The sequence below is a fragment of the Ramularia collo-cygni genome, assembly GCF_900074925.1.
Source record: "Ramularia collo-cygni strain URUG2 genome assembly, contig: RCC_scaffold26, whole genome shotgun sequence".
Taxonomy (NCBI): Eukaryota; Fungi; Ascomycota; class Dothideomycetes; order Mycosphaerellales; family Mycosphaerellaceae; genus Ramularia; species Ramularia collo-cygni.
Window position 1 is genome coordinate 89,927 of NW_019716280.1, and position 27,017 is coordinate 116,943.

At 52.4% G+C, this 27,017-nt stretch overlaps 11 protein-coding genes; 5 read left to right on the top strand and 6 right to left on the bottom strand.

Annotated features, from left to right (window-relative positions):
- Positions 1–2: 2 nt before the first annotated feature.
- Positions 3–2,467, bottom strand: RCC_11013 (uncharacterized protein; the record flags this gene model as incomplete). XM_023776240.1 has 6 exons in its annotated part: positions 3–76; positions 129–1,529; positions 1,586–1,721; positions 1,781–1,993; positions 2,041–2,263; positions 2,322–2,467. The coding sequence occupies 6 exons, from the start codon at positions 2,465–2,467 to the stop codon at positions 3–5; spliced, it is 2,193 nt and encodes a 730-aa protein (XP_023632008.1).
- Positions 2,468–3,840: 1,373 nt separating this feature from the next.
- Positions 3,841–4,187, top strand: RCC_11014 (uncharacterized protein; the record flags this gene model as incomplete). XM_023776241.1 has 2 exons in its annotated part: positions 3,841–4,040; positions 4,103–4,187. 2 exons carry the CDS (start codon positions 3,841–3,843, stop codon positions 4,185–4,187), a joined length of 285 nt encoding a protein of 94 aa, XP_023632009.1.
- Positions 4,188–4,505: 318 nt separating this feature from the next.
- On the bottom strand, positions 4,506–5,447 carry RCC_11015 (uncharacterized protein; the record flags this gene model as incomplete). The annotated part of the gene is made up of 1 exon (XM_023776242.1): positions 4,506–5,447. One exon carries the CDS (start codon positions 5,445–5,447, stop codon positions 4,506–4,508), a length of 942 nt encoding a protein of 313 aa, XP_023632010.1.
- Positions 5,448–5,888: 441 nt separating this feature from the next.
- Positions 5,889–6,234, bottom strand: RCC_11016 (uncharacterized protein; the record flags this gene model as incomplete). XM_023776243.1 has 2 exons in its annotated part: positions 5,889–6,150; positions 6,206–6,234. 2 exons carry the CDS (start codon positions 6,232–6,234, stop codon positions 5,889–5,891), a joined length of 291 nt encoding a protein of 96 aa, XP_023632011.1.
- Positions 6,235–8,058: 1,824 nt separating this feature from the next.
- Positions 8,059–9,852, top strand: RCC_11017 (related to acetylhydrolase; the record flags this gene model as incomplete). The annotated part of the gene is made up of 1 exon (XM_023776244.1): positions 8,059–9,852. One exon carries the CDS (start codon positions 8,059–8,061, stop codon positions 9,850–9,852), a length of 1,794 nt encoding a protein of 597 aa, XP_023632012.1.
- Positions 9,853–10,230: 378 nt separating this feature from the next.
- RCC_11018 (related to GTPase Rab4, small G protein superfamily) lies at positions 10,231–11,220 on the top strand (the record flags this gene model as incomplete). The annotated part of the gene is made up of 1 exon (XM_023776245.1): positions 10,231–11,220. The coding sequence occupies one exon, from the start codon at positions 10,231–10,233 to the stop codon at positions 11,218–11,220; it is 990 nt and encodes a 329-aa protein (XP_023632013.1).
- A 365-nt stretch (positions 11,221–11,585) lies between these two features.
- On the bottom strand, positions 11,586–13,305 carry RCC_11019 (uncharacterized protein; the record flags this gene model as incomplete). XM_023776246.1 has 3 exons in its annotated part: positions 11,586–12,719; positions 13,103–13,204; positions 13,288–13,305. 3 exons carry the CDS (start codon positions 13,303–13,305, stop codon positions 11,586–11,588), a joined length of 1,254 nt encoding a protein of 417 aa, XP_023632014.1.
- Positions 13,306–15,064: 1,759 nt separating this feature from the next.
- On the top strand, positions 15,065–15,412 carry RCC_11020 (uncharacterized protein; the record flags this gene model as incomplete). The annotated part of the gene is made up of 1 exon (XM_023776247.1): positions 15,065–15,412. The coding sequence occupies one exon, from the start codon at positions 15,065–15,067 to the stop codon at positions 15,410–15,412; it is 348 nt and encodes a 115-aa protein (XP_023632015.1).
- A 135-nt stretch (positions 15,413–15,547) lies between these two features.
- RCC_11021 (uncharacterized protein) lies at positions 15,548–19,675 on the bottom strand (the record flags this gene model as incomplete). Its single annotated transcript, XM_023776248.1, has 1 exon — positions 15,548–19,675. One exon carries the CDS (start codon positions 19,673–19,675, stop codon positions 15,548–15,550), a length of 4,128 nt encoding a protein of 1,375 aa, XP_023632016.1.
- A 1,357-nt stretch (positions 19,676–21,032) lies between these two features.
- Positions 21,033–23,309, top strand: RCC_11022 (related to WD40 repeat protein; the record flags this gene model as incomplete). The annotated part of the gene is made up of 1 exon (XM_023776249.1): positions 21,033–23,309. The coding sequence occupies one exon, from the start codon at positions 21,033–21,035 to the stop codon at positions 23,307–23,309; it is 2,277 nt and encodes a 758-aa protein (XP_023632017.1).
- Positions 23,310–23,361: 52 nt separating this feature from the next.
- RCC_11023 (related to alpha/beta superfamily hydrolase) lies at positions 23,362–24,288 on the bottom strand (the record flags this gene model as incomplete). The annotated part of the gene is made up of 1 exon (XM_023776250.1): positions 23,362–24,288. One exon carries the CDS (start codon positions 24,286–24,288, stop codon positions 23,362–23,364), a length of 927 nt encoding a protein of 308 aa, XP_023632018.1.
- Positions 24,289–27,017: the final 2,729 nt, after the last annotated feature.

A 27,017-nucleotide genomic window follows, 5' to 3' on the forward strand; every position in this document is an offset into this window, starting at 1 on the left:
CTTCATATCATCAACGATCCTCCTCTGCGATCTGCATCGTCGACCCCAAAGCCAAAGACAAGACGGAAAAGATCTCCTATTATAACATTAGAACATGCAAGCCTGTTCACAACATGGACATTACTCACGCATCCAGGCCCATTGCTCAGAATTGCCAAGCCACCTAACTGCTTTTGCAGCCTCACTAGCAGTGAATCGTCGACTCGCCATAGTATGCACTGTTAGCATGGATTTGTCGTTCGTAACCAACTTTTTGTAAAAGTTGAGAACTTTCATCTGCCAGGGGAGAGTTCCAAAAGCATTGTCTGGAAGTGCTTTTACATACGCGGGTAGCTGTTGCCCGGATGATCGAGTGTAGCCAGTGTTCATGCCTGCTTTCAAAAGCAGACAGCGCAGACGGGAGAGCTGTGTTTCTTCGGCCGAGGCCGTCGCTGTCGATGATGTGCGCTGCGAGCCTGCAGATTCCGAGTAGTCGCTAAGCACGCTGGCATTGCTGGACCAGCGTTCGTGGTGCGGAGCGCCTCGTAAAGAGCCGCTACCAGTACTGGCGGGTCCAAGGACAAGAATGTTCGGCACCGTCACGGAGTCAGGAGAAGAGTTGGCGGTGGAAGCGTCGTCGAAGACAGTCACTGGTGTTTCCGGAGGGATTGCGTGGGCGTCGTGGAATTTGCGGCTACTCAGCGTGCTTGATGTTGATCGTCCTTCGGATCCCCGTGACCGAACAGAGGCAGAGCTCTTAAAGGATGCACTTGAGCCAAATGTCGTTTTGCTGGGCCGCGGCGTGCCCCTATCCGGACGGATCTGTGTCCAGCCTTCACGGAAGAGATCACAGAGCTCCCAACATGCCTGCACAGCTGATCCAAGCAACTCCTCGTCTGCTGCTCGTCCCACGCGGCTGCTTTGCCGGATGTTGAAGAGCATTTCCGCCAAGGACCAACAAGCTCTGAGGAGAGAATCTGTCTCTTGTGGCAATGATGTGGGCAACTTCATCAGTCGATGGCACATGGTGATGTAAAAGTCCAGTGTCCTCTCGTTGAAGGCGTCCGGCAGGCTGCGATCGTGCGTGTTATAAAGGTGGTTGTTTAGCTCGAAGCTGACGCGCAGGACAGAATCAGATGCTTCGTCCATTTTGTCGCGCGCATCGAACAGAGACTGGCAGAAATCACGACACAGCTCCAATGTTGGCATTACCTGTGAAGTGTGGTCCTCATCCCGATTGTCGTACAGCTGTTGACACAGTCGCCAACAACTTCGCCACGCCTGTTCCTGTACGTCGGTCTTTCCCGCGAACTTGAAGGTTCGCTGTCGATGGGTGGAAGAAAGGCCCGCAAGCGTATTGCATAATGTCCAACACTCACTCAAAGCCGTTCTCAAGGCTGCAACTTCAGATTCACCTTGGGTGAGTGCCTCACCCATTTTGCCGTCTCCGACCAGGCCCGCTGTGCTGGGGCTTCCCTCCTCCCTCGCTTGGGCGCCATCTTCTTTGTCATGAATCTCATCAGCGTCCTTGTCGAGAGCCTCGGGGATATCTGATCGCAATGTCAGGACAAGTAATTCCGCGAAAACTTTCAAAAATGTTTCCGACCTTCTAGACTAGACGTACGACGACTTCTACGTTTGAAGTCATCATCGAGTTCTTGCCGAGTCTGAGCACGCGGTGTTGAGCGATCCAGTATCTGTGGCACGTCGGTATTGACGGGTGATGGCGAGGCTGGCAATCGCTGAAATGGCCGAATCGTCAACGTCAATATCCATGTTTTACTCATACATAACAACCCACCTTATCTGCTGGCTCAACCACAGATGCTTCGGGTGTGCTCGGCGAGGCCAGGAGAGCACTTTGTCCAGATCGCTGCTCATTGGAGCTTTGCTGTTCTCTGTCAAAGTCCTTGAACCCCGACGGAATATGGATCACCGATTGCGGGCCATCGTCTGCAGAGTCGGATCGAAATCTTGCAGGCAGCTTTGTGTTGATCCTAGGCGGAGGGTTTTCCTGGCCACATCAGTACATGAAAAGGCTATCGTATCGAGTGGTCGTACGCTCTTATTGCTCGCAGGACTTGTAATTTCAATATCCGGCGACTGCACCTCCATCGCTTCATCGTTGCTCGTCGAGCCCGGCGACCTCACGTTTGCATCCTCTTGCGCGTCTTCATCGATGTCTGTGCTCTCCGTGCCATTCGAGTCGACGGGGGAAGGCTCAATCTGCTGCGGGTATGGGCTAGCGGGAGGTGCTAGGGAGTCAGCCGGCTGACTGGACGACCTGTCCGACAATCAGCATTGCGGCGGGGACTAAGGTACGCTTGACTTTGGCAGTATACCTATTGCTTGCCGTGTTTCCGCTCCCACCATTGTTGTTCGGGAGCTGTTGAAAGCGCGAAGGCGAGTTGGGCGAATCCGAATATGGGCTAAAGGCCGACGACGACAATCCACCGTCCAAAGGCATCAGGGGACCACTCAATGCCATTGTCGAGGAATTGGCCTTTGAGAGCGAAGCTCAGTCAGAGGTGTCGCGCAGCGGAGAGGGGATCTGGAGGCCTGCCAGTCACAGACGCTGTGTTTGCATCGCGCTGCCTGCAGCAATGTGGATCGTGGCGGATCGCGGTGATGGAGGTAGTGGTGGTATTCAGACCGTGAACATATCCAAGGCTCGGTCAGAGGCTGAGGCACAGGCAGCACACCGTCAGCAAGACGAGTCGCGGACGCACGCACAGCAGGCAGGATGGCTACTACCWAGTGAGATGGGATCGCCGACAAATATGCAAGATCCTTCTCTCCAYGACGGCACGGCGCAATGTTTATCGTGAGAGACGCAGCTGAACGCAAGTGTAGTCCAAGCTACCTACCTTGCTGTGCCGCTCCAGCGAGGCCAACAGAGTTCAAGCCAACAGGCGCGATCCCACGTCTTGGGTAAGGGAGGTTGCACTGTGCTGGGCCTCCAGATCCACTCCACGCATTGCCCTGGAACGCTATGTTTCCAGCGTGCTGTTCCCAGCAAGCGCAACAGCAAGGCGCAAAGTGCTCGCGCAACACTCCTCTCTAAGCGCCGACGATTGAGACTAACGCGCCAAGCTGCGTGACTCTAACCAGGAATAGTTAGACAAGATGTGACTTCACTCCCATCATGCAGGGCCGGTCGCAGAGCTGTGGAGGACAGATGGTGCCACCGAAGCACTCAAAATGCACCGGGAAAAGCCATCTTGACCATCAAAAGGTGTTGTGAACACGAGTAGAAGCGTACTCAGACCAAATGAAAGAGTGTGGACACGATTCCGCTCGGATGAGCACAGAGGACAGCCATCGGTGGATGCAAGCTGACGAAGCCGATCAAGCAAACGCGAAATTTGAGATTGGCCATCTTTTGCTGGATACAGCTCTAGCTTCGCTCCCCATTTTTTGAAACCAGTGCAGCCACGCAGAGGGGGATTCCCAGACGGAAGTTTCGAACCAAGCCTCTGGAATGATGGACCTCCGCGCGCTTGCGATGGCTTTTCAATCCCAATCCGCACGACAAGCGACTCTCGTCAGTGGGGAACACAGACGAGAGCCAACTTCGTCTGCACAAATGCCACACGACGCGCTAAAGGCCGCCGGAAGGTGACATCTGTGCCGTGTGGTGCGAAGAGCGGCATGGCATGTGAATGTGCGCCGAGACTCACTGGATCCCAGGTTGCAGCCTCTTGTGTGATGCCCAGGTCCCGCCTGGGATTGAATCGACCGGTGAGCAACCGGCTGAGAAGCTCCTCAAATAACTAGGCTGTAAACTACCCGGCCCTGAAAACAACCTCAGAGCTCGCAACACGCGACTTAATTGGTGTAACAGCATCCAAACCAACAACCATGGCTTTTACGCCACTGTTGGAATCCAACATTTCAACTGCTTTTCCAACAATTCAGGCGCCGCCGCTCGGCTCTCGGCAGCCGACGCGAAGGTCAAGATACCCGCTGGACTCAACAGACGGACAGAACACTAGTTCGTACGACCACGGTTCTCTACCTTGTGGTGGCGACCCGCACATTGGTCACAATGTCTTCTGGGGGTAAATCTGGTGGTACTTTAATGTGAATTGAATCTATAAAGCTGACCAATCATCGGAAAAAGAACAACTAAATTCCTGGTCTCGATGGAGGTCTTTGTTGCCATCCTGGTTGTCGGAACTATGTCGTTCTTGGAAACACGGATCTGACGAGATCGGCCTGCCACATGGCTGCTATGAGTCCGTTGTCAGCTGCCCGGCTTCTGCGCGTGCGCTATAGACGCCACCAACAAACACATGGCGATTTGTTTGCTCTCGGTTGAGCCACATACAGAGTCATTCGGCCTATCAATGCCAGCATTACGAACACGAACCTCAGTGAATACCTCCATTATGAAGCGGGGAAATGGGACGATTGGTTTTAGTTCCTGGGCTGTTCACCCTTGAATAATACTTCTGATTACCGACTGACACGCTATAGTTGTCGAGAGATCTAGTCGAGAACGGGATCCAACCACACTTTTCACCTCACATCATTTCACATTGACGCTCGGGATCCTCAAGCATCCATGTGGCCTGCTCGAATCGCCGAGCTTGGATTTTACGCAAAGAACGAAACTTCTGCAGTGCTATGAATCCTGGGCGAGTATGCGTACTCGTCACCCAGCACTCCCTATACATGATGTATGCAACATACTCCATCAGGAGGTCCAGATCTGAGCCATGCGTTCCCTTTTGCAAAAACGTGATGTTGGTCACGTCCGCACCCGCGGTACTCAGGCTTTTGAGGATTACCTCCTTCAAATCTCTAGGCACGACCTCGATCTCTGGGAAGACCACAGCATCCATAGGAATGTGACTAACCAAGTGTGTCGCCACGAGGCGCCATTGCTGCATGTCACTTGCATTGTATGGGCGACCTGAGTTGGCTGCAAGGAGGGGAATGACATTAGCAAGATTGACGATTGGGAGGAGAAGTCTCTCGGGTTCGGACAAGCCAACACCTTCCATGGCCATTTGGCTTTCGATGCTCACTTGAATCATGGGTATACCTTTCATGTTCGGCTCACGTCTAGCAGCGAGGTAATCAATCCAGCGTCCGTCCAAAGGCAGGAAGGTGTCATCCTCGGTAAATGTGAACGAACCCGCGATATAGTCAGCTCGTGTTCCAGGCGAAACTCCAAAGGTATACTTGGCCGAATGGAACAAGTCCACGTTGGTCTTATGTATAAGTGCTTGTGAGATGTCTGTCCATGGTGCAGGATCCCACGGTTCAATTCCACACATCAGGATACAACGACGGTGCTGGGTGGCCCATGGTCTGATGCATTCTCGACAGTAGACGTGGTTCGGGTTGCACCTGAGGCGAAGAGGGTGTTGGCCCTCTAGTTCCTCTAGACAAATGGGACATGTGTCTCCTGGCTGTACGATAGCAGGAGCTTGGGCGAAGAATTCTGCGCGAGTAAGCATCGTAAAATCGTTGAATAGTGATCGGGGTAAGAGGTTCGACAATAGTGAATGCGTCGTTGAGTGGGCAAGGAGTGATACTGCTGATTTGTTTCTTGTGGGCACTGTACCGGACAGTGAATGCAGCAGACAGGTAGAGTAAGAGATGGCGTGTGTGATTCGAAGAGAAGTGAGTTGGGAATATTGGTGAAGCTAAATACATTGAAGGGGCATATCAAAGAGAGCCATTGTAGGCCATGCTTTGTGCATGCACCATCGGATGTCAAAGAAAGCTTTGTGGCGCAGAATAGAACAAAACCATGCCAATGCTACAAAGAGTCGACATTTGGATATTGGCGAGGCGAAACCGCATTGAGGTTCACTATCCACGTTCTGGACGAACGTCGGCGTCATTGGAACAGCGATGTCGTGCAATGTAGACTTTGGTAACATGTATCGCGGGATCTAACTTAGCCTTGGGCTGGCCTCGTAGTTCCATCGCGGAGGTCGATTCGCCTGTCTCCAGGACGCCAGTATTGCCTTGCAAACTATTGGAATCGACCTTGGCCCACGGCTCGGCGGAGCCGGGCTTTCCTCAAGGTATATCTGAATGCCACTCGATTCAAAAGAGTCGATGCTGGACCGAGGAGAATCGTCTGCTATTCGCGCACCGTCCAATACCCATTGCGGCACAGCCTCTGCGGGCTCTTGCGAGTTCGTGTACCAACTTAGGAGTCTCAGCATCTGTCAATGTTGGACGAACAGGTCGCAGTGTAACTAACCTTTGTGAGAGTACTGTGAAGGGCTGCATTAAACAAGTCGCAGATGCTTTGCTGCCTTGACGAATTGATGTTGCCAGGAGGTTTGTCGTTTGAGAGAAATCTCTTGATGATTTCGGCGTCAATAGCTGTCCCTGCCTGCTCGAGTCGGGTGAACTCATGACGCCGCTAATCTGAGGTAGGTATTGAGAGGATGTAGTCGAAGACGATCTCTCGGAACTTGGACTCGATGAGCGGGATCGGAAGTCGAACATGGTACTCTGCTGTGATTCGTCTCGCTGTGTGAGTTGTGCTGTGAACCTGAGTTGTGCTTGATGAATTGGCGCTGTCAAATGCTGATCTGGTGGTATTGATATTGAGTGAAGTGCTTGATCCTTTATAATGCTCTGCACAGCACCGGGTACCTAGATCTTCGATCTGTCGAGGAGTAGCAGTCACAGCTTAAGAAGGCACCATATTGTGAGACCAGGGCTGACCAGCGGCGACACGGCGGTCGTCCTGTCATAGTGTCTCTCTGAACAACGTGGTTGAGAGACTATTGGGACAATCTCACTACCGAATCAAGGATGTGATTGTACGACCAGGAAGCATGCAACCGGAGTATCATCGTTGATACTTCGAGCGTGTGGAAAGAAACTGCTGTCTGAGCTTGGTTCGGTCCGGCACATCCGGAAGACGGGTGGTTGTATCGTCAGGAGATAAAGTAAGTGCTCGATATGGAAAGAATGACATAAAGCCTCAACTGTTTCGTGGGGCATAACGCCCTGTTCAAGACACTGCCCCGGGATAGGAATGAATGAAGTAGACTACTAGAGTCCATCGAACGGCATGTCTTCCATCCACCTAGCTGCCCATCACGGATTATTATTGCCGCACCAAGTACATCGTGTCCAGGATACAGGGATGGCGGGGAACTTCCACGGCTTCCACGTCCGTGGTACAACAGCTCATGATCCCAGTCTTCAGATCTGCCACGCCCGCGAGGTCGACTGCCTGCCACCTGGTGCCTGCAACTGCATTTGTTGCCAAATTGCGCTTCGTAGTCATTCACGCGTTGGGCCAGCAGCCGGTCGCTGTGATGCAGCCCAATAATGCGATGAATGCTCTCGAGATGCTCATTGTGCTGAGTTGTCGTGGCGTCGCCTGATCTTTCTTGCATCTTAAATGTCTTGTCAACATCTTGATGATACCACCGGCTTCTTGCTCGGTTGCTTACAGCGCAGTATGGCACAGCGCGCTGGTGAGCAAGGTCAGCGAAGGCGTGGCCGCGTTTTTTTTTTTTCTTTTGACTTTCTAGCGGATGCTCAGCCTCGCGCAGAACACGAAACACGAAACGTTGTCGCGACTCGCATCCAACACGAATCTCTTTGTCAAGTCCTACCCTGGCCCCTTGGAGTGTCAAAGCCTGTTCTCAGCTGCGGCCAAGTTGAGGTACGCTACCTCACCCCAGAGACTGATTTTTTCGAGGAGATCGGCCTCGATCTGGCAACTCGCCGCTGCTGCATCATCCCGAACATCCGGACTACCTAACTTAGCGCCTCCAGTGTCGCATGAGCTTTTTCTTCATAAGGCGAAGTACCTGACCTCGATCTGCGCCCAACATCCTACATCCTTTTCTCGCGATCCTCTTTGTTGACCATCGTACATCCATTCCTTCCGTGTTCACTTCCTCCCGATATCACCTGTAGACGACTCCCCTGCCAACTCGCGCCTCGAACACTCTCCATTGACCAATTTGCCGCCCACACACGACCTGACACGTCCTCAGGGGATACAGGAGGCATCATTAAAAGACAGACCCACAGCGATATACCTTCGTAGACGCAGACACGGGACAACAGTCAGAGATATCCGCAATGACGTCGTGGTTCAAGTCTTGGAATCCAATCGTCTCGTTTCCCGACTATCACGGGCAGTACTCTGTAGGCACGGTCGACGTGGAAATTCCCGTCAGCGATCTCCCTTCGCCTTCCGACGCGCCCGATGGCGCGCAACCGACCATCGCCTTCAGAGTGTTCTATCCGTGTGTGAAACCAGCCTCGTCACAATCCGATCGACCTGTACGATGGATACCGCAACCGCAACGCGAAACGATTAGTGCCTTTGCGAAATTCATCGGAGTGAAGAACCCGCGCATCGCCAATCTGATCTCGTACATGCCACAACAATTATACTGGATCAATCTTCCTGCGCACCGAAATGCTAAGCTCTTAGATCCGCCAACGAGTAATGGAAGATGGCCCGTGACTTTCTTCAGCCACGGTCTGGCGGGCAGCAGGAATGCGTACAGCTATGTTTGTGGAGACCTGGCCAGCAATGGYATGATCGTAATTGCGCTAGACCACAGAGACGGCTCATCTCCCATCCAATACGTGCGTGCAACGGCGACTACAGAGGCGAAGATCCTAGAACCAGTAAAGATTAGCCATGAACCGAGCGCAGAGGTTTACGAGGGAAGGGACAAGCAGTTGCGCATTCGACTGTGGGAGATCAGCATGGCATATGAAGCATTGATAAAAATCGACGCAGGTCAACGAATCGAGAACTTGGACATCAACGCGTCGAAGAACAGGAATGAACGAGTCGAGGTGCTGTGGCAGTTCGATGGCATGCTGGACATTCATCGCGCCGGCAAGGTCACCTGGGCGGGGCACTCTTTTGGAGCAGCAACCACGGTACAGCTGCTGAAGAGCATCTACTACCACCGAGATAGACCGGTTGAGGGTTCTGGAAAGGCATTGATTGCTCCCAATTCAGATGCTGCCATTATACAACAGATCACCGAAGAGTCCCCAATGCTTCTTTTGGATATGTGGTGCTTGCCACTGCAGTCTCCAGATCAGGCATTCCTCTGGGACAAACCGCTTCCATCGTATGCTGTGGGTGGACCTTCTGGCGCAAACGTGTTGAGTGTTCTTTCCGAGGCTTTCTACAACTGGGAGGACAACCTCAACCTGAACAAGCACGCCGTAGCAGCTCCATCTCTATCTCGCAGGCCTTCGATCGCGCCTCGCCTGTCGCGCGACCCTGGCAAACTGCTTCCCAACTGGGCACGCCTCCGAGAAGAATCTCCCTCCAAGGATTCTGGATATGCATCGGAGCTTTCTCGCAGCGCGTTGAGAAGCTTGACACGTCAGCGAAGTCGAGCTAGCGGACTCACCACTCCTAGCAACGGTGGCTCGTCATCTCACAGGGGTCGTGTTACGAGCACCACGCATGGTTATGAGGCCAGACCAGCGCGAACCGAAGGACCACACACTTGGGTGATCCAAAAGTCCCAGCACTTCAATCAGTCTGACTTTGGACTGCTATTCCCCTGGCTTTCAAAGCGCATCACCAAGGCGGAGGAACCCGAGCGAATCCTCGAGCTCAACGTCCGAGCCATGGTTCAAGTCCTCCGTGAGTGCGGAGTCGAAGTTGCGGGCGAGGATGACCGGGAAATACTCGCAAAGGATGGCGACATTCGAAGATGGAAGCATATTTCGGTTTCCGACGAGCCACAGGAGACCATCAACCAGGTCACAAGGAAGCTCAGCATAATCAGTGCGAGTGGGAAGAGTGTGGGAAGTCCAAGGCCTCGAGATGGAATGACGATGGGCATGAAAATGGACCAAAAGGCGGAAGCAGAGCTGCCTGTCTTGTCGATATAATGAGATGGAAATCATCGAGCGGAAAAGGCATACGCGTGGGGTCTCATTTGTATTTAGCGATTGATTGATACCCAGGATGGAGCATTAGCATTTGTTTATTCGCGTAGAGGGGTAAAAGGAGAAATTTAATAGATAAGAAGCATCATTACATATCGTCCGCCACACTTGTCTGAGTCAGGCGTTTTTCCGTCTTCACGTGCTTGTCATGAAAMCAAGCTGGTTGCTTGTGACAACCCAGCTCTAGCTCTTTGTAGACCTTTGCTCGCTATCTTATCTCGTAGAACGGCGAACAGTACACAGCACACAACAGCCATGACAATTTGATCAGCGTGTCGTCTTTCAGCAGACACCCAAAGGCGCCACAGTACATCCTCCACCATGCCACGCCAACGCGCCAAGTCCACCGCCTCCAGCACGACATCCACCGTTCGCGGTAACAACAGCATCCGCGATGCCGACCATGGCCAGGAGATGGGCTCCATGTACGACTACCTCGCCAAAATTATCCTGCTCGGTCCATCAGGATGCGGCAAGTCATGTCTGCTACACCGCTTCGTCAAAGGCGACTGGCGCGTATTGTCTTCGCAAACCATAGGCGTCGAGTTCGCTTCCAAGATTGTAAAAGTGGGAAGCCCTGGACAGCAACGAAGGAGGATCAAACTTCAGCTCTGGGATACAGCAGGGACGGAGCGCTTTAGATCTGTGAGCAGGAGCTATTACCGTGGCGCGGCCGGTGCGATTCTGGTTTACGACATCTGCAATCAGAGGACGTTTGCTGATTTGGGGACTTTTCTGGGCGATGCGCGAGCGCTGGCGAGTCCGCAGATGAGCGTGGTATGCGTGGGAAATAAAGTGGATTTGGTGGACCCACAGACTTCGAACCTGGCGAAGGAACAGCAGCGAGGTGAGAATCTAATGGATGACGATATGGACAGTATCATGGGGAGTCTACCCAGAGGACCGACTCTTGGCTCACAGTTGCACGCAACCATGCCGACACAGGGCAGGGCTGTGAGTGAAGGTCTAGCTACGAGCTGGGCAAGTCAAAATCGGATTTCTGCAGCGATGGAGGTCTCTGCTCTATCAGGGGAGGGTGTTGAGGAAGTCTTCAACAAGCTTGCTAGAATAATTCTCACCAAGATTGAGCTTGGAGAAGTTGATCCTGGCGACCCCATGAGTGGAATCCAGTATGGAGATTCCAACTACTATGAGGATGGCACGAGCAGCATTAAGAGTGCCGGCGGACTGACCAGTGATGGCTATGGAGGATCGACCAGGCGGAGAAGAGGGCGGAAGAGTGGTTGGGGATCAGTGTTTAGGGTGGACAGACCCGGGAGCAGCAGTGGCGGAGGAGGGAAGTGTTGCTAATGGGAGGCATGGCGCGATCGCCGGAGTGTCGGTGAGATGATTTGCATTGGATTGTATAGCAAAGCGAGCGAGCGATGTTTGTTTATTTTCTGACGGTTTGGAAGTGAGATACACAACAATCGCTTCAGCAACGAAATAGATTGAATGAACGTGAAATGTCTGTCAATTTGATGAAAGCTCTCTATCCAACCAGCCAACCGATGCATCCATAATTTCCCCTTTTCCGTTGTGATATCATTAACCATTGCCATGCTAATTGTGGTTGCTTCGTTTCGCCGCTACTGGTCATGGCAGTATGCTGGTCCTCACCTTAGGTTGTCCTCCGCTTTTACTTTGTGGAGTCGGCCGTTTCTTCCCTCGTCTTCTCACCATTCGAACTCGCCCATGCCCTTATGGAACACCCACTCCTTGCCACCCACACTCATAACGCCGTCCTTCAGTGTACACTTCCACTTGTTCTTCACGCGTTGAACTTTGTCATAAGTGCACAAGATGTTGTCCATGTGCTCATCGTCATCCTCACCCATGGCGTTGTTATTATCGTCATCCGAATCGTCGAGGTCGGAATTGATGGCGTCTGCGTCGTCTTCATCCTTGACATTGGCCTTTTCATCGTCATCATCACCTCCATCGTACTGCGGAATCGATGGAGCGCCGTCAGAATGAGGGGCACCTGAATATGGCTTCGTCTTCCGTGACTCAGCGCGGCGCTTCACATTATCAGGATGCGATATCTGCTCTTCGAGTGAAACCATGAGGCCGCTTTGAAGACTCTCTGACATTCTCAACACTTGGTCGCGCATGAGCCGATCCGCATGCCGAGTCTGCTCAGCGCTGATCGCCCGTCTTTCCGCAAGCATGGCGCGCCATTCCTCCAAGCCCTCGTCTGCCCCGTCGTTCTGGTATGATGGATGAGGCCGCTGCTGGTAGTTACCTTGCTGTGTCTGAGCATTGTCGCTCTCGACCTTGATGCGAGGTTGAGATTGCTGCTGCTGTTGCTGCTGATGTAACTGCTGCTGTTGCATCGCATGCTGCTGCTGCCGCTGAAAGCTCTGAGAGTTTTGAATGGCGTGCTGCTGTGCTGCTTGTGTGGTACCAGCTGGTAGTTGGAGACCTTGTGGCCGGGGCTGTTGGCCAGGGAGAGCAAGGCCGCCCCGCTGCTGCTGCATGGAGTTGAGCGATGCGCTCGCATTGGGGCCGTACTGCTGCTGGATCAGATGCTGGGCGCGGACAATTCCACCTTCTGCATTTGGTGGGTAGCCTGTGTTAGGAAGACCATGGTATTGGGTCTCGTTGCTAGACTCAGTCTTAACCCTCGAGCCTCCTCCATTCTGCACGTTTGCTTGATGCCCGTTGTACTGTTGGTACGACTGCTGAGGCAATCCGTTTGGAATGGAAGAGATGGGTGCTTGAGGCTGCTGAGGTGCAGCCGGCGGTTGAGGCTTAGGATCCCATGGCATCTGAGCGACGCCGCGTTGCGATAGCTTCACTTGCCATTCCTGTTTGGGTGTGTCAGCATGTGGTGTAGCACATACATCGTTATGCAGTCATCATGAACTCCACGTGATTTGCCGAAAACGGAAAGGCGCGTCGCGGGCGGGGCTTAGCGGAGTCACGGCGTATAAAACTGCCAGGTCAAAGAGCAGAGGCCCTGAGACCACGCAGTCCTAAAGCCCCCGCATTCGCCCGCCGTCCGCTTTTCCAGCCTGCGCCTGCGCCCGCAGCCAGCAATTTGGTGGTGAGCACGAAACCTGGCCTCACTCTACCATTCTTTCTGGAAATGCTGCATGCTCTTGTATGCCCCCAAAAAATGCAATGTAGAATGGACAGGCGATGAAAAATTGATGGAAAGTGCGACGAGAGAGACACCACGGGTACGCACCTGCTGCAACTCCTGGAGCGTTGTCGAGCCCACACCGTTCTCCTCGAAGGCCTCCGCCGACGCGGCGCACACATCCTMGATGATCTTGGCGTAGACGTCGCCCTATGGTCTCCATGTCAGCGCATGCACGTTGCCCTGCTTGTCTCCTTGCCCGAAGGCCTGTCYGCGTCGCTGCAGGTACCTACCACAAGCTGATTCGTCATGATGCTTCCTTGGCCGTGTGCGGAGAGAGACGGTAGGTCTGAGTCTGGGGCGGATCGATGAACAACGGCCTGTGAAGTGCAAGATGTCGCCCCCCTCTCCTCGTTGTGCCACTACCACGGCTCGCGTGCGCGCTGGGCTCTGGTGTTGCAGCTCTTGCGCGGGGTCGGATGGGGACTGTGCGTGTTCAAACTGTTGCTAATCTCCTGTGCTATGATTACTGCCAACCCTGGCATGTGTGTCTGGTGTCGGCGTGGTCTTGTTGGCGGCCAGATAATATCGCCTGGGGTAGGTGTTCGGTTCAGGTTCGCGGGTCGCTTTATATACTCCGCGGAGCCCGCCGAATTAGTAACTAGCGTTCTTTTCACTCCTCTCTGTGAAGCAACTTCACTCTCCACCACCATCCAGGTCTGATGCATGTGAATTATGCATGTGATATATATGGCCCAGGAAGTATGACAAGCTCTTCCTCATCTCATTTTCATTACATCAACGCCCGGTCTTTCCTCACTTCGAGCTGCTTCAGGCTGGACCTGCGTGCATGACAAGAGTCACTTTCCAACAGCACTTTCCAGAACAATCACATCGACAAGATCTTCAAAGCGAGGAACTTCATGATCCGGCATCAGTTCCCTCCGTTAATAGAGGACCCGAGCACAGACGCACACGCATAGCTGCGAGGTTTTCGTCGTTGACACGGCTGTGCATCTGTCAACGAGCAACTCTACTGACAGGGAGTGCTCAAGCAGAGAGGGCTCAAGCAGACTATCACTAAGAGACCACACTGGACTCGATGACAAGAAGACTGCGGCACCGCTTTTCACGCGACAACACTCATATCGGCGCTCTGCGTGCGATCACAGCTTATGGGCTGAAGTGCTGAGTATGAGGAACGTACATGGAGACAGGGCGTGACAATACACGCGCTGCCACGATGGTGCTTGGGCGGCTCTCGAATAAATGATTAAGCAGCCTGAGCCATCATTACCCTGGGCTGGGGTCTTTCACAACACTTGGTCGACGCTCGACATATGAAAGCTTGGGTCGGTGACAATACTCCCTAGTAGAGCTGTCGATATGAGAAACTATCAACAAAAWTCGCGCCCTGAACTGCTCTCTCGATTGACCAACGGGCCACTCTGCTGGTGGCAAGGATCTAGCAGGCCTAGAATCGTCGAGCCTGCAGAGAGTGAGGCCTTGGGACATTGTGGAGTGACTAGGCCGTAAGCATTGTGGCATATGATTACGCGCTGCGCCTCCACCGCACCAGCTAGGGAAGTGCAGGAACCTCGCCCGGCTGACATCGTGCAAAGGCGATGCTCCTTTGAGCTTCCCTTGCACCCTCTCCAAAGCGGCAAAAGGCCACAGTACTGCTGACTTCGGCCAAGGTCTGGCTATACATGGTGTGCTAGCCATGCCCTCTGCTCGCTGCTTCCGCTACTGCGTCAATATAAGCACCCGTCTCACTTTCGTATTGATACTTTTGTACACCATCTCATGATCGGAAGGATTGCTTCGAAATAGCTTTCGATGGCTGCCGATTACCAGTCCTCGTACGATCTTCGATGTCGCCAACAGAACACCTTCCAGTGATACAAAAACAGCGACACGAACGACCTTGAGGTATAAATGCTCTGTCGGACCTCATTCTTTTGTAAATTCGTATCAACTCATCTCAGCATCAACAAATCCTACAGACAATATCGCAGACTCACAAAACGATACTCATCTTCCCATACCAATCACATCCATCTCTCCAACATGCGCTACACGATCACACTTGTTGCCTTTGCGGCTGCTGCAACTCTTGCCCTTCCCACGGCGCAGCCAGATGTCGGTCTATCGACAACTTTGAAGCGCTCCGACGACGGATCGTGGGCCCCAGGGAAGTACGAGGGCCACGGAACGGGCTTCGACGACGGATCGTGGGCCCCAGGGAAATATGAAGGCGATGGAACTAGTTTCGACGACGGATCATGGAGTCCTGGAAAGTACCCGTCAAAGCATTTCGATGACGGCTCGTGGGCACCAGGGAAGTACGAGGGTGAAGGCACTAAACATGACGACGGAAAGTGGGAGTCTGGAAAGTTTCATTCGGGGACTTACTAGTCTTACGATACGGTTCACTCGAGTGGCCTCTACTTTCGAGTCGAGACAACAGGGCTTCATGTGGGCATTCTCATGCCGACAGCTTAGCATACCTTGACGATCAATGTCATGATTAGCGGTCTCCCAAAATTTCGTCTAAGACATCATCCCTTCCAAGCCCCTTGCTCCCTTACACGCGACAGCCAGATGCACAGGCTGCACACCTCCCTCCCCTTCATACAATCCTCTCGCTCGAGTCAGCACGCCCAATGCCCTGTACATCCTGAGCACCTCCCTTAATGTCACCTCTGCCTGCCTCAAGCTACCGATTTCCACGGCTCCGCCTCCCTGTGATTTCACCTGTAGCGTCCAGTAGAGACTCACACCCAGCAAGGCACGCATGCTTGCATCTCCTCTTCCTCTTCGGATAATAGCCCCATTTGCCATACCGTCCATTCCTGTCAGCGCCGAGAGTTGGGGCTTGAACAACATCCCGCAACTCTCATCCTCCACCTCCACCAAATGCGCGTCGGGGTCGTTCTCCAAGACTTGCATCGCAGCGACAGCGCCGCTGATCGTACTCTCGCTCGGAGCCGGCGTGAGTGGCGCCCCGAAGCCGTCTGAGGCACTGACGTTTGGCGAGCTAGTGCCAGTTGTGGCACCATTCCCTCCAGGAAAAGCAATAGGCGTGCTTGCCGGAGTCGCCAACCCCATCACACCATCCCCACACCCGAGTTCCGCAGCCACCTCGAGACCCAACTTTACGAATGTCTTCACAAGCGTAACACAAACGATCATGTCCCCGACTCTTCCCGACGTGACGACGTCTCTCCAAACTCTCTCCAAACCTACTCCGCTCCAAACACCCTCCTCAAGTGCCACAAAGACCCTCCAAACTACTCTCATCCGACCTATCAACTCACATGTACGTTCCCACGCCTGCCTCACCACGGTGCCGACCGTCAAGCCTCTCAAACAGAAAGACTCCTGCAGGACGTTGCGGCCCTGACCATCACTCCATACGCAGTTCATCCATTCACGATCCCCGCTCATCACGGCCGCCAGATGTAGCACTCTTCCGTCCTGCAGCAGCGATTCAGCAGGCACGTCCGCGAGAAGCTGAAACGCAATTCGTTTTGGAACAGGTGGCGCAAGCAGTATGGAAGGCGAAGCTTCCCCATCACCCTCTCCTTCGACAGATAGTGGAGCCGGGCATCGATCATAGACCTCCCGCGCTAAACTTGCCAGCATCAGAGGATCAGGGATGATTAATCGATCCATGCTTGCGACATGCTCAATTGGAATAACCTGAAGCACCACATCGGGCACAGCAGAATTCCCTCTACTTTTGTTACCAGGCTTCAGTCGGTCGAGATATGCCTGGAAAAGCGTCCAGAAGCAAGCGCACATGTACTTCTTTCCTCCGGCCCATCCTTCACCAGTGAAAGGGTCGAGCATGTAAACCACGAAAGTCCCATCCCAGCCTGATTGCCAACCAAATGCGGAGAACCAGATGGCCAGCTCCCTTCCCACACGAGCGCAAGCCTTTGCATATCCTTTCAAAAGCGCCGATTTACTGCTCTCTTCGCCCTCTTCTTCGACCAGAGCTCCACCATCAAACTCGCCATTGTCATAAGTCGCATATGAATGCGTCCCCAGCTTACATCCCTCGTAAGCTCGACCTAGAGCTTCCATAAAACCACGAGTCGCATCTTTCAAATCGCTATTGCTGGGGAAAATAGCCCTAGCTCTCACGTGCTTTGGTCCGGAAGCTGCTGCAAGACCATTCGGTTCCCAGAACGAAAGCGCTGGCGGCAACATCTCCCATTTGTCGTTGTTGCGCTGTATGCGGACAAAGGGAGCAGGAAGAGAAAAGATGTCTGGTATGTCCGGGCCCGATCGGGGAGGTACAGGAGCTCGTGGAATTGCCCGTGGTTGCGGAGCTGGATCACGGGTTAGGGCGAGGCGGGAGACGTCGCATATTTCGAAAGGAGAAGAAAGGAGGTCGGCCAGTGCTTTGATCAGCAAGGTGGCCGTAAAGGCGCTGCGACTATGACGAGAGCTGGGCGACGGACGGGTCGCGAGACATGTGGCGGATTGCTCGCTGACGAGCTGTGCGATATAGATCAAATCCTCCTTCTCCAGATCGTAGAGCTCTTCCAGGCTGGGCAATTCTCCATCCTCCTCTTTTGATTGTTTGATGGCCGGTGACGCTTGCTTGACGAAAAGTTCTTCGTTCCTTGGCAGTGTTGCGCATAGCACTTGGTCCAGTAGAGCTCTTCGAAGGCTCCGCTGTTGCTCGTTGTCGTCGTTACCCTCATACACACCCGTATTCTCCTCACGCCAAGTTCCCCCAAAGTCAGCAGAGCCCGTGTCAACCACATGTCCACCTCTCTTTCTCTTCTTTGTGGCTTCCCAAGGGAGTCTCGGCGGCAGTTCGCCATCATCAGTTTCAGAGGCCGCCGACTCGGATTCGTCCGAGTCATCGTCGCTTTGGTCAGCTGTCCTGAAAGGTGGTAGAGCGATACTTGGTTCCGACGCCGAGACATTGCCAACGAAATCTGGTCCGACATCTACGCTCGCATATTTCGCGGCCAGATCCACGCCATCACGAAAGATGATGGGGGCGAAACTGCTGCTCCTTCTGAGTTGCTTTGACGTGTCGCTACCGTGTGCAACACTGGCCGGTACTGGTGGTGGTAGCAGACGTTCTCGAATACCGAACGGACTCAGAGGCCGTCTCTTGATCTCCGATGCTTGCTCGTCAACCTTGGGATCAGTCGCGAGTCTTGAGGACAACGCAGCTGAGGGTGGTGAGGATACTGGCTGAAGCACAGGTCCTGACTTTCGGTGCAAATCAACAGGTTCCGCATCAGTTCCGTCGGCAGTATCGTCGATGCAAAGGTCGCTTCTATTATCCACAACGGGCATGTCCGTCATCTCCGTGTCTACTTCCCCCGCCGAGGCTTCGGCGGCGGGCTCATCGTCTGGTTCATCAAAGTAGTCAAAATCTGCATCCCCAACCTCATTCTCTTCGAACATTTCCCCGCCCACGTCTCCGAACAGATCCTCCTCGACCTCGTCCATGGAGTAAGAACCTAGCCCCAACGCATCATCGCCGTGGTCCTGTGCATCGTTGATAATCTCGGGCGCAGCAGCCGTATCTCCGACAGGTACCATTGATGGAGTAGCGGCGCTCATGGCTGATTGCGCGCCCAGCTGTGTCTGCCCTTGTTGCGCCAGGCCATCGGGAGGAGTAGGATACATCCCGCTCATGGCGACTTGGTGGTCGACCGTGCGCTGCATGAAAGGTGGAGAGGTCGTCATGCTTATATCGTTTGCGATGGCAAAACTAGAAGGTCCGTTGGATTCCATGTGAGCTGCTTCCTTATCTGCTTCCTCAGCAGCACGTGAAATCCTTTCAGCAAAGCCCGCGAACCAGTCTTCGGCCTCTGCAAGGGGATCACGGTACAATCTGCCTTGACCATTGTCGGTCCATGTCTGCCATTCTGTCCGATCTGCCCACGCGAGCTGAGCCGGCAGCGGGAGAGACTGTCGAAGGAGACAAAGCTCACTCGGCCATGTGAAGATAGAGGTAGTTCCATCCTCAGACAACTCCACGTTGATCCACTCGGCGTCCTCATCCAGAGCTATGCCGTCCAACTTGAGAGYGTCTGTCACAGACTCCTTCCACTGCACATCCGCAGTCACGCCTGTCGCGTCCTCGGCTGCTATCACGGCAATCTTTCCATGTGGTGCGACCAAGACGTCTTCGTTGACGTGGTCAGAAGCCTGGTCACTTGGCATCCAAGTGGACGGTGTAACCTCTGAGAGAAGGTAGAGCGCACCATTAGGAGTGTCTTTTACACGTAAAGTGACCATCAGAATGTCCGGCTCGTCCTCCAGACTGCGACTGCAATACAACCATGTCCAGGGCGCGACATGTGTGAGATGACCCTTCTGGGCAAGTGTAAAGGCCAGAGCCGACTCGATGGCATGTAGGAGCAGACAGGTCACGTCTTTACGCCCTTCCACTGTGCCTGTCTTTGCGATGGTGTAGCTGCTGCCAAGGTCATGCTCTCCATCCCCAAACACCCAGATGTCCTGATCGACGAGAGTGCACAAAGCTTTCGACCACCGTAGCTCCACGACCTTGCTCTGCGCGTCCTTAATTTTCTGGTACACATTACTGTGTGGCGCGATGTGCGTGTATTGAGTGAAAGCGGTCGTCGAAAATCCGTCGAGGAGATGCACATTCGTTGTGCAGCCGTTGATAAAATCCATGCTCTCGCTACGCCAGTCGATCAAGGTATGTTTAGATGATGAAATCGCGGCCGGATCGCGCCATGGGTGCGTGGGAGCATGGGAGGGGACGGATCAAATGCGATCACGCGAAAGGAGAAGCACGAGATTGTGGAGCTCGAGCCCGTGTGCATATGTAGGGTAAAAGTGCGGCAATGAGGGCGTTGTCGGCGTTCTTGTGTTTGCGATGAGCTTGCTCTGTTGCGTTTACCTTTGCGCTAATAATGTGCAGCTGCCGCCGTGCCGCGCGATTGTGCCCCACATAGCACCCTAGGTAGCCTGGACTCCAGGAATCCCTTCACATGAATCCCCGAAGATCAAGAGTTCCGGTTCCTCAGCGTCAACCCTGATATCGACCACATGGTCTCATGTATACCTTCAGCCATGCTCATCGCAGCATGCTCGCTTGTCTCGTCTATACACAAACATCCACGTTGAGGCACCGATGCAGAGAGATGTAACAACCCACAGGACTCACTAAGGTACTACCTGGCCTAGCAGGGCACTCAAGATATCGACATAGCCTGCCGGGCTGCTGCTGCGATTGCGAGAGCCCCAGCAAGGCGCGGTCTACGGATCAAGCTCCGGTCCGAGTCTCACCTCCATTCGCAAGGATGTCCCTCGTGTGCAGCCGCTTCCCACCTGCAGTCCCGTCATTCCTGGACATCGCAGTCCAGGGTCTTTTGACGAGAGTTGGCGTGAAGGTCCGGGCCGAATTGTTCGCATTCCTGAGCCCTCAATTAAGTCGAATCTGGTAGTTTGATCCAGGTGTCTCACTGGACGGACTAACCTCAAAGGCGAGTGCGAGCCAAAACGATCTTATAGACTACCCCAACCCTTACCTTCGGTACCCTAGTAATTCTTTGCACTCCAGTCGGCTTACTTAGAAAAGGCAGCGATTGCGTGCATCTTTTCTCGGTGTCTATGTGTAGATCAACGGTAGGAAGCTCTCGTCAGGATGTCGGAGGCAGCATATTCTTCGCTCCGTCCGCTGAGGCTTTCTGTATGTTGTTACAAACGATTTCTCGCCAAAAACGTCGTTTCCAGCTGACCATGTGCGTCCGTAGCTATGACTAGCTAATTGCTCAGATTTGAGAACTCATTCTTGACCGCAAGCATTGCTAGAGAAATGATGGACTCGATTTACTGGTTGGTGATGATGAGGTGAAGTCTAGAGGGTCAGATTTTGATGGGTTGGAGATGAGCGAGGCAGGGCGGGAGAAGGCTTGGGTGGGGCGCTCGGCCGTAGGTCCGATCAGATTGCAGATCCCGATCGCGGTGGAGAAATGTCGAAAGTTTCGCGACGAGAATTGCTCCATTTACCTCCCACACATCCACCATGAAGCTCACAAATCAGAGCGCCGTGCCGGTGTACACAATCGCTGGATCCTCAACTGCTCGTCCGCTTCCCGAATGGCTGGCCCGGAAACGAAAGCGATCACTCAAAAATGACGCCGAATATGCGAATCGCATCGAGTTGCTGCAGGACTTCGAATTCGAGGAGGCCAGCTCATGTGTGCGCGTGAGCGCTGATGGAGAATGGGTGATGAGCACAGGAACGTATAAGCCACAGATTCACACGCATTACCTGCCCCATCTCTCGCTCTCATTCGCCCGCCACACAAACTGTCTGAACGAGACATTCATTTTGCTCTCCGATGACTACAGCAAATCGCTACATCTTCAGACCGACCGGTTTCTGGAATTTCACACGCCTGGAGGACTTCATTACAGTACGCGTATACCGAGATACGGACGGGACTTGAAATATAATAGGAGGAATGCCGAGGCGCTGATACCCGCGGTGGGCGTAAATGCAGATGGAAATGGAGAGGTCTTTCGGCTGAATTTGGAGGTGGGAAGATTCATGAAGGGCTATGAGGTGGAAGTTGGCGGCGATGACATGGATTCGTTTGGAGGTGGAGCGTTGCAGGGAGGAATTCATGCTGGTGCTGTGAATTGTGCGGCCATAGCAGAGGAAAGTCACGGTCTTCTCGCATTTGGCACATCAATTGGCACTGTCGAGTTCTGGGATCAGCGTTCACGGAATCGAGTGAGTGTTCTGTCTGCACCCAATCCCACCACCTCAGACAACACATATGACACACGACCAGAGATCACCGCGCTAGACTTCCACTTTTCCGGCCTTCAACTCGCCACGGGTAACAGCCAGGGCATAATCCGCACATATGACATGCGCTCTCCGATTCCTCTCCTGGAACGCGATCAGGGCTATGACTACCCTGTCCAGACCCTGACATACCTTGACTCCCCACTGGCGTCTGACAAACTCCTTTCCGCCGACAAGAAAGGCATCAAGATATGRGATCGCACCTCGGGAGATTACTGGACTGGTGTCGAACCCGCAGTGGATCTGAATCACGTTGAATGGGTGCCTTCTTCCGGCATGCTTTTAACCGCCAACGAGGGCATGCAGCAGCACGCCTTCTTCATTCCCCAACTGGGTCCTGCGCCCAAGTGGTGTGCTTTCTTGGATAACCTCGTCGAGGAAATGGCCGAGGACGCGTCCGATCCTAATGCATACAAATCTGGCATCACCACTGCGAACGCGGGAGAAGTCTATGACAATTACAAGTTCCTCGACATGGCACAACTCCGCGAACTCAGTCTCGATCATCTTATCGGGACGACAAACTTGTTACGGCCGTATATGCATGGATACTTCGTTGCGCAAAAACTATACGAGCAGGCCCGCTTGCTCACCAATCCACATCTGGCGGAGGATGAGCGGAGAAAGACGGTTCAAGCAAAGATTGATAAGGAACGAGAGAGCCGGATCCGTGGTACGAAGAAGGCCGCCGCCGTTAAGGTCAATAGGCGGTATGCGGAGGCCTTGGCCGCGAAGGCAGAGGCGCACGAGAGGAAGAAGGCGGAGAGAGTCTTGCGATTGGGTGGTGATGAATCTCAAGCTGGCGATGCCGAGGGAGCAGAAGTGGATGAGCAACCGAAGAAGGAATCTCTACTGGACGACCGTTTCGCCAGCAGACTGTTCAACGACGAAGACTTCGAAATTGACGAGACGAGCCGCGAATTCGCGATGCACAATCCTTCCACCGTTCCCGTTGCAGGTGCAACTGGAAAGGGTCGTAAGAATCTCACCGCCGTCGAGTCCGAGATGTTGGACGACGTCAAGGGTTCTTCCGATGAGGATGAAGAAGATTCAGAAGATGCAGACGCCCATCGCGATCCCCGGACACGACAGAGACATGTACGGAACCCCGAGGAGTTCAAGGACTCCAAAGGCAAGATTGGTTCCAGCAGTTACAAGAAGTCTGGGAAGGTCTCGCAGAGGATGCCGGACATGCGGGTTTCGAGCGCGGGCACGAAGGGGTCGAAGAGGGCTATGGGTGGGAAGAGTTTCGGGGAAATGAAAGGAGCCGTTGCACCGTCTGCGAACAGAGGATTTGGCCGGGATCAGGGGGCGGACAAGCCTTTCGGAGAGAAGCAGATTACATTTGCGCCGCAGAAGCAGAAGCAGCCGGGCAGGAGACAAGCCGAGGAGGGTGATAACGGGAGGAAGGTGGGCAGAGGAAAGAAGGAGGGCGGTGATAAGGGGAGGAGAAGTGCGAGTGGAAATGTTTTCAGAGGGTTGTAAGATCTTGACGAGTTTTAAGCGTGGCGTTGGGGTGTGCAATGCGCAGTGCGGTTTACATCATTTTTCTCCTATGGAGCCCGTATGAGTCTCTTCCATGTACGAACCTTTCATCTCCTTTGCCACCGCTTGCTACCTCAATAGCAAAGCGAGCAATGGCGTTCTGGCCTTCCCTACGCGTGCTCGCTTCTGTATGCAGCGCTCCAATGATGTCCTTGCGCTCCATCTCAAGTCCCAGCTCTTTGCACAGCCGCTCCAATTTATCAGCCTCTCCAGGTGGAACCACCTCGTCCCTCGTCGCGGACATCAAAAATACTTTGAACTGGTGTTCAGCTTCTGCGATCTTCCGTAACGCAAGTTCGCTGTCCCAAAAGTTCCAAAGAAAAGGCCAAAGATATCGATAAGGAAGCCACCTCTGTGGATAGAGCGCAATCAACATACTCTTTATGCTGGAGAACGGGGTTTCCAGAATAAGGCCTGATATTGGCGCTTTGCAAGGAAGATTCGAATCTCGTATATATTCTGCGGCTGCCGTAGAAGCGACTCCCGCTCCAATGCTTTGTCCCCAAAGGATGAGCCCGAGCTGTACATTTGGATCATCATAAGTGTTGTTAACCCATCGAAGCAGAGCCTGAGCGTCCTTCTCGATGCCTGGCTGCGACGAGCGGCCAGAAGACGTCCAGTAGCCGCGATAGGCGAGGGCTACAATGGTAAAATGCACATTCGACGTGGGCATCTGAGTCTCGATAGACTTGAGCACGTTCGACAACATTGGTAACCTAGGGGGCGGAGAGCTGCCATTGCCCTGGAAGTAGCAAATGACAAGGTGACGAGATGGCCTTGATGCCTTGGGTGAAAGACTGCCGACACACAGAGCGATGTCGGTTCCATCCAATGATTTAATGTGCGTCTCCTGCCACTCTACAGGACGACAAGCTGTCGCGTAATCGTACATGTTCTCCGAGCGACCAATGTACGGCATGTAGATGATTTTGTCTTGGAAGAGAATCGTCATCAGGCACTTGTAGGTCCATAGTGTGAGGAGCAGGCTAACAAAGACGGCAGGAGGCACAAGATATGTCGGCAGACTTTCTGTGAATAGGCTCCGGCAATGCAAAGCCTGCTTCGAGATATCCTGTCGCGGCCGCCCAGTCCAGAGAGGAAATGCATGGGTTGCAGTCCTCGCACGACTTCGAGTTGCTGTGGAACATCTTCTTACATTAGCTTCGTCAACGACCAAGCGTCCAAATTTTGGGCCTTGCATCTGCTGCCATCGTAGCGACGTGAGTGAACGCGGGTCTTTGTGTCCAGCGTTTCCAAGTAGTGCAAGTYCTCTTGTCGCCGCGAGCCGCCACGAGTTTTCTGTCATTTCCAGAATGACTGCCGGCACTGAGCGCTGGAGAGGGACTCTTTGACCATGTTTATTGGAACTTTGGATGGGGATGACACGGTGAGATGGAGGCGATTCTGTGAAGTGACCGAGGGCAGATGAAATTGAAGCGGGTCGGTCTCCTTGTCACTAGAATGGTTTGATTAACACGTGCACTACCCCTCGGGCTCTCCTCCGCGGGGAAGCTCGAGGGCCCTCTAGTAGTAAATTGGCCTATAGCGCCCTCCACTATCCCTAACCGTCTTAATTAGGACGATATAACTGTCGTGTTGTTGCTAAGGCTTCTTAGAAGGTGTTATTATCGTTTTTAACATAGAGGCTATTATAGAGGTTCCGAATAATAGCAATTACGTAAACACCGAAAATAAACCTCTCGCGTTCTAATTGCCCTTATCGCTACTAACTATAGACAACCCTCGCCGTTTATAGCGCGCTAGCTCTCGGAGGGCTTATAACGCTACTATTAGAGCCCTTAAGCCGTCGCGAAGAAAGGAGGCGGAACTAGTAGCGGTATAGTCCGTAGAACTAGACGATATCGTAGAGGATATAGAAACTTCGAAGGATATAGAGGCTATAGAGGGCGCGGAGGATAAGGATAAGGTAGAAGTAGTAGATAAGCCTATAAGGATGTTAATTTAAGAGCTCTTAGAGCGAGTTACTAGCCTCGTCTATTAGCGAGATAGAAGTAATAGAACTATAAAGCGGTACTATATTACTACTATAGAGGCGGAATAGGCTATTACTATAGAAGCTAAGCTTTACTAGACATCTATTAAGAAGTAGCGGAAGCGTTAATATAAGGTGTATTAGCGTAATAAGGATAAGCGTAATACTACGGCTCTAAACTAGAGGTTAGCGGTAGAGGGCCTGCCTTACTTTAGTAATCTAAGGAAGCTAAAACGGACGGCTAGTGTCGCTAGTATTAGTRTTAGTAAGAAGGAGCCGCCGAAGAAGAAGAAGAAGAAAACGATAGTAYCGCGTAAGAGCTAAACYRTGCTACCGCCCTTAGCGYAACCCTTATAGTAGYRGCGTTCTATATTATTATTTATATCTTTAGACAGCTTAGAAGATAAGGAGCCGGCGCCGTTCTAATATCGAATTAGCCTATATTATCGCCGAGGGAAAGAGAGTATTAATAACACGTAGATTATAACTAGTAATAAGGACTTAACTACGAGAGTTAGTAAGTAGATTAACGAGAGCATTATCGATATAAAGGGCGTTTTAAAGGGCGGTAAACTTACGGCCGCCTATTAAGGACTCGCTACTAGTAATATAGCAAAGATTACCTAGAAGGATAAGCGTAGCTAGTATAGTATTATCTAGTAGTTAGAGTTGTTTTATAGGGCGAATAGAATAGAGCTTAGAGTTACCGTAGATATTAAACTAGAGCCTACTATAGTTGTTTCTTTAATACTAGCTCTAGCTACTTAACGGACGGCTACTATAATATAGCTTACTAGCCTATCGCAGAATTAAGAGGGCATGCGTGTTAATAGTAATTACTTAGAGGCAATTACTAGCCGGTAGACGTATAAGAACCGCAACTATAGGAACTACGGTTATAACTGTTTTATTCCTTTAGACGCTCGTAACTATCCTACTACGCATTTCCCTATATATAAGCCTTAACTTATAGCGTAGTAGAAGGGTATTATAGAAGGGCGGCTTACTATAGAGGATCTAGGTAGTGCTATTATCCGTAACCTCGTCCTTATAAAAGAGCGTAGTTTTACTAGTAAGGGAGGCATTAATAACGTACGCAAGGTTAAAAGCGAACACGCTTTAAGTAGTAATACGATAATTACCTATAACTTAGCTCTATCTACTACTCTAACTCTAGGCCCTCGTAATACTATATTACCGCCCTCTTTATAGCCTAAGGTTAAGAATAAAGTAGATAAGTTTATAGACTATTATATATAGAGAAGAGAGTAGTAGGGGGAACCTATATAGGCCGCCCTTTAGTTAATTAAGAAGCTACTACTTAACGAGTTTGTCGCTATTATCGATATTGCCGGTATTAGCGATAGCGTGTAGATAAGGGCTAGTATACGGATTAGACACAAAATTAGAGCCGTTCGCTCTACGTAGGAGTTTAAAGATTAGAAACGCCGAGAGCGTAGATTAAGGTTATAATATGTTAAATATTAGTCGGAGGTTCGCAGATTTTTAGGGGTGGAGTAAAAGAGTATCTTAATCTTTAACTAGCTTACTGTCTCCGACAGGCAGTACTTAAAAGTAGGAACTAATATGTTAATTTTGTTTATTATCTAGAGATGTGTCTCTATCTCCTAAGAAGAGATTTTACCCTATATAGA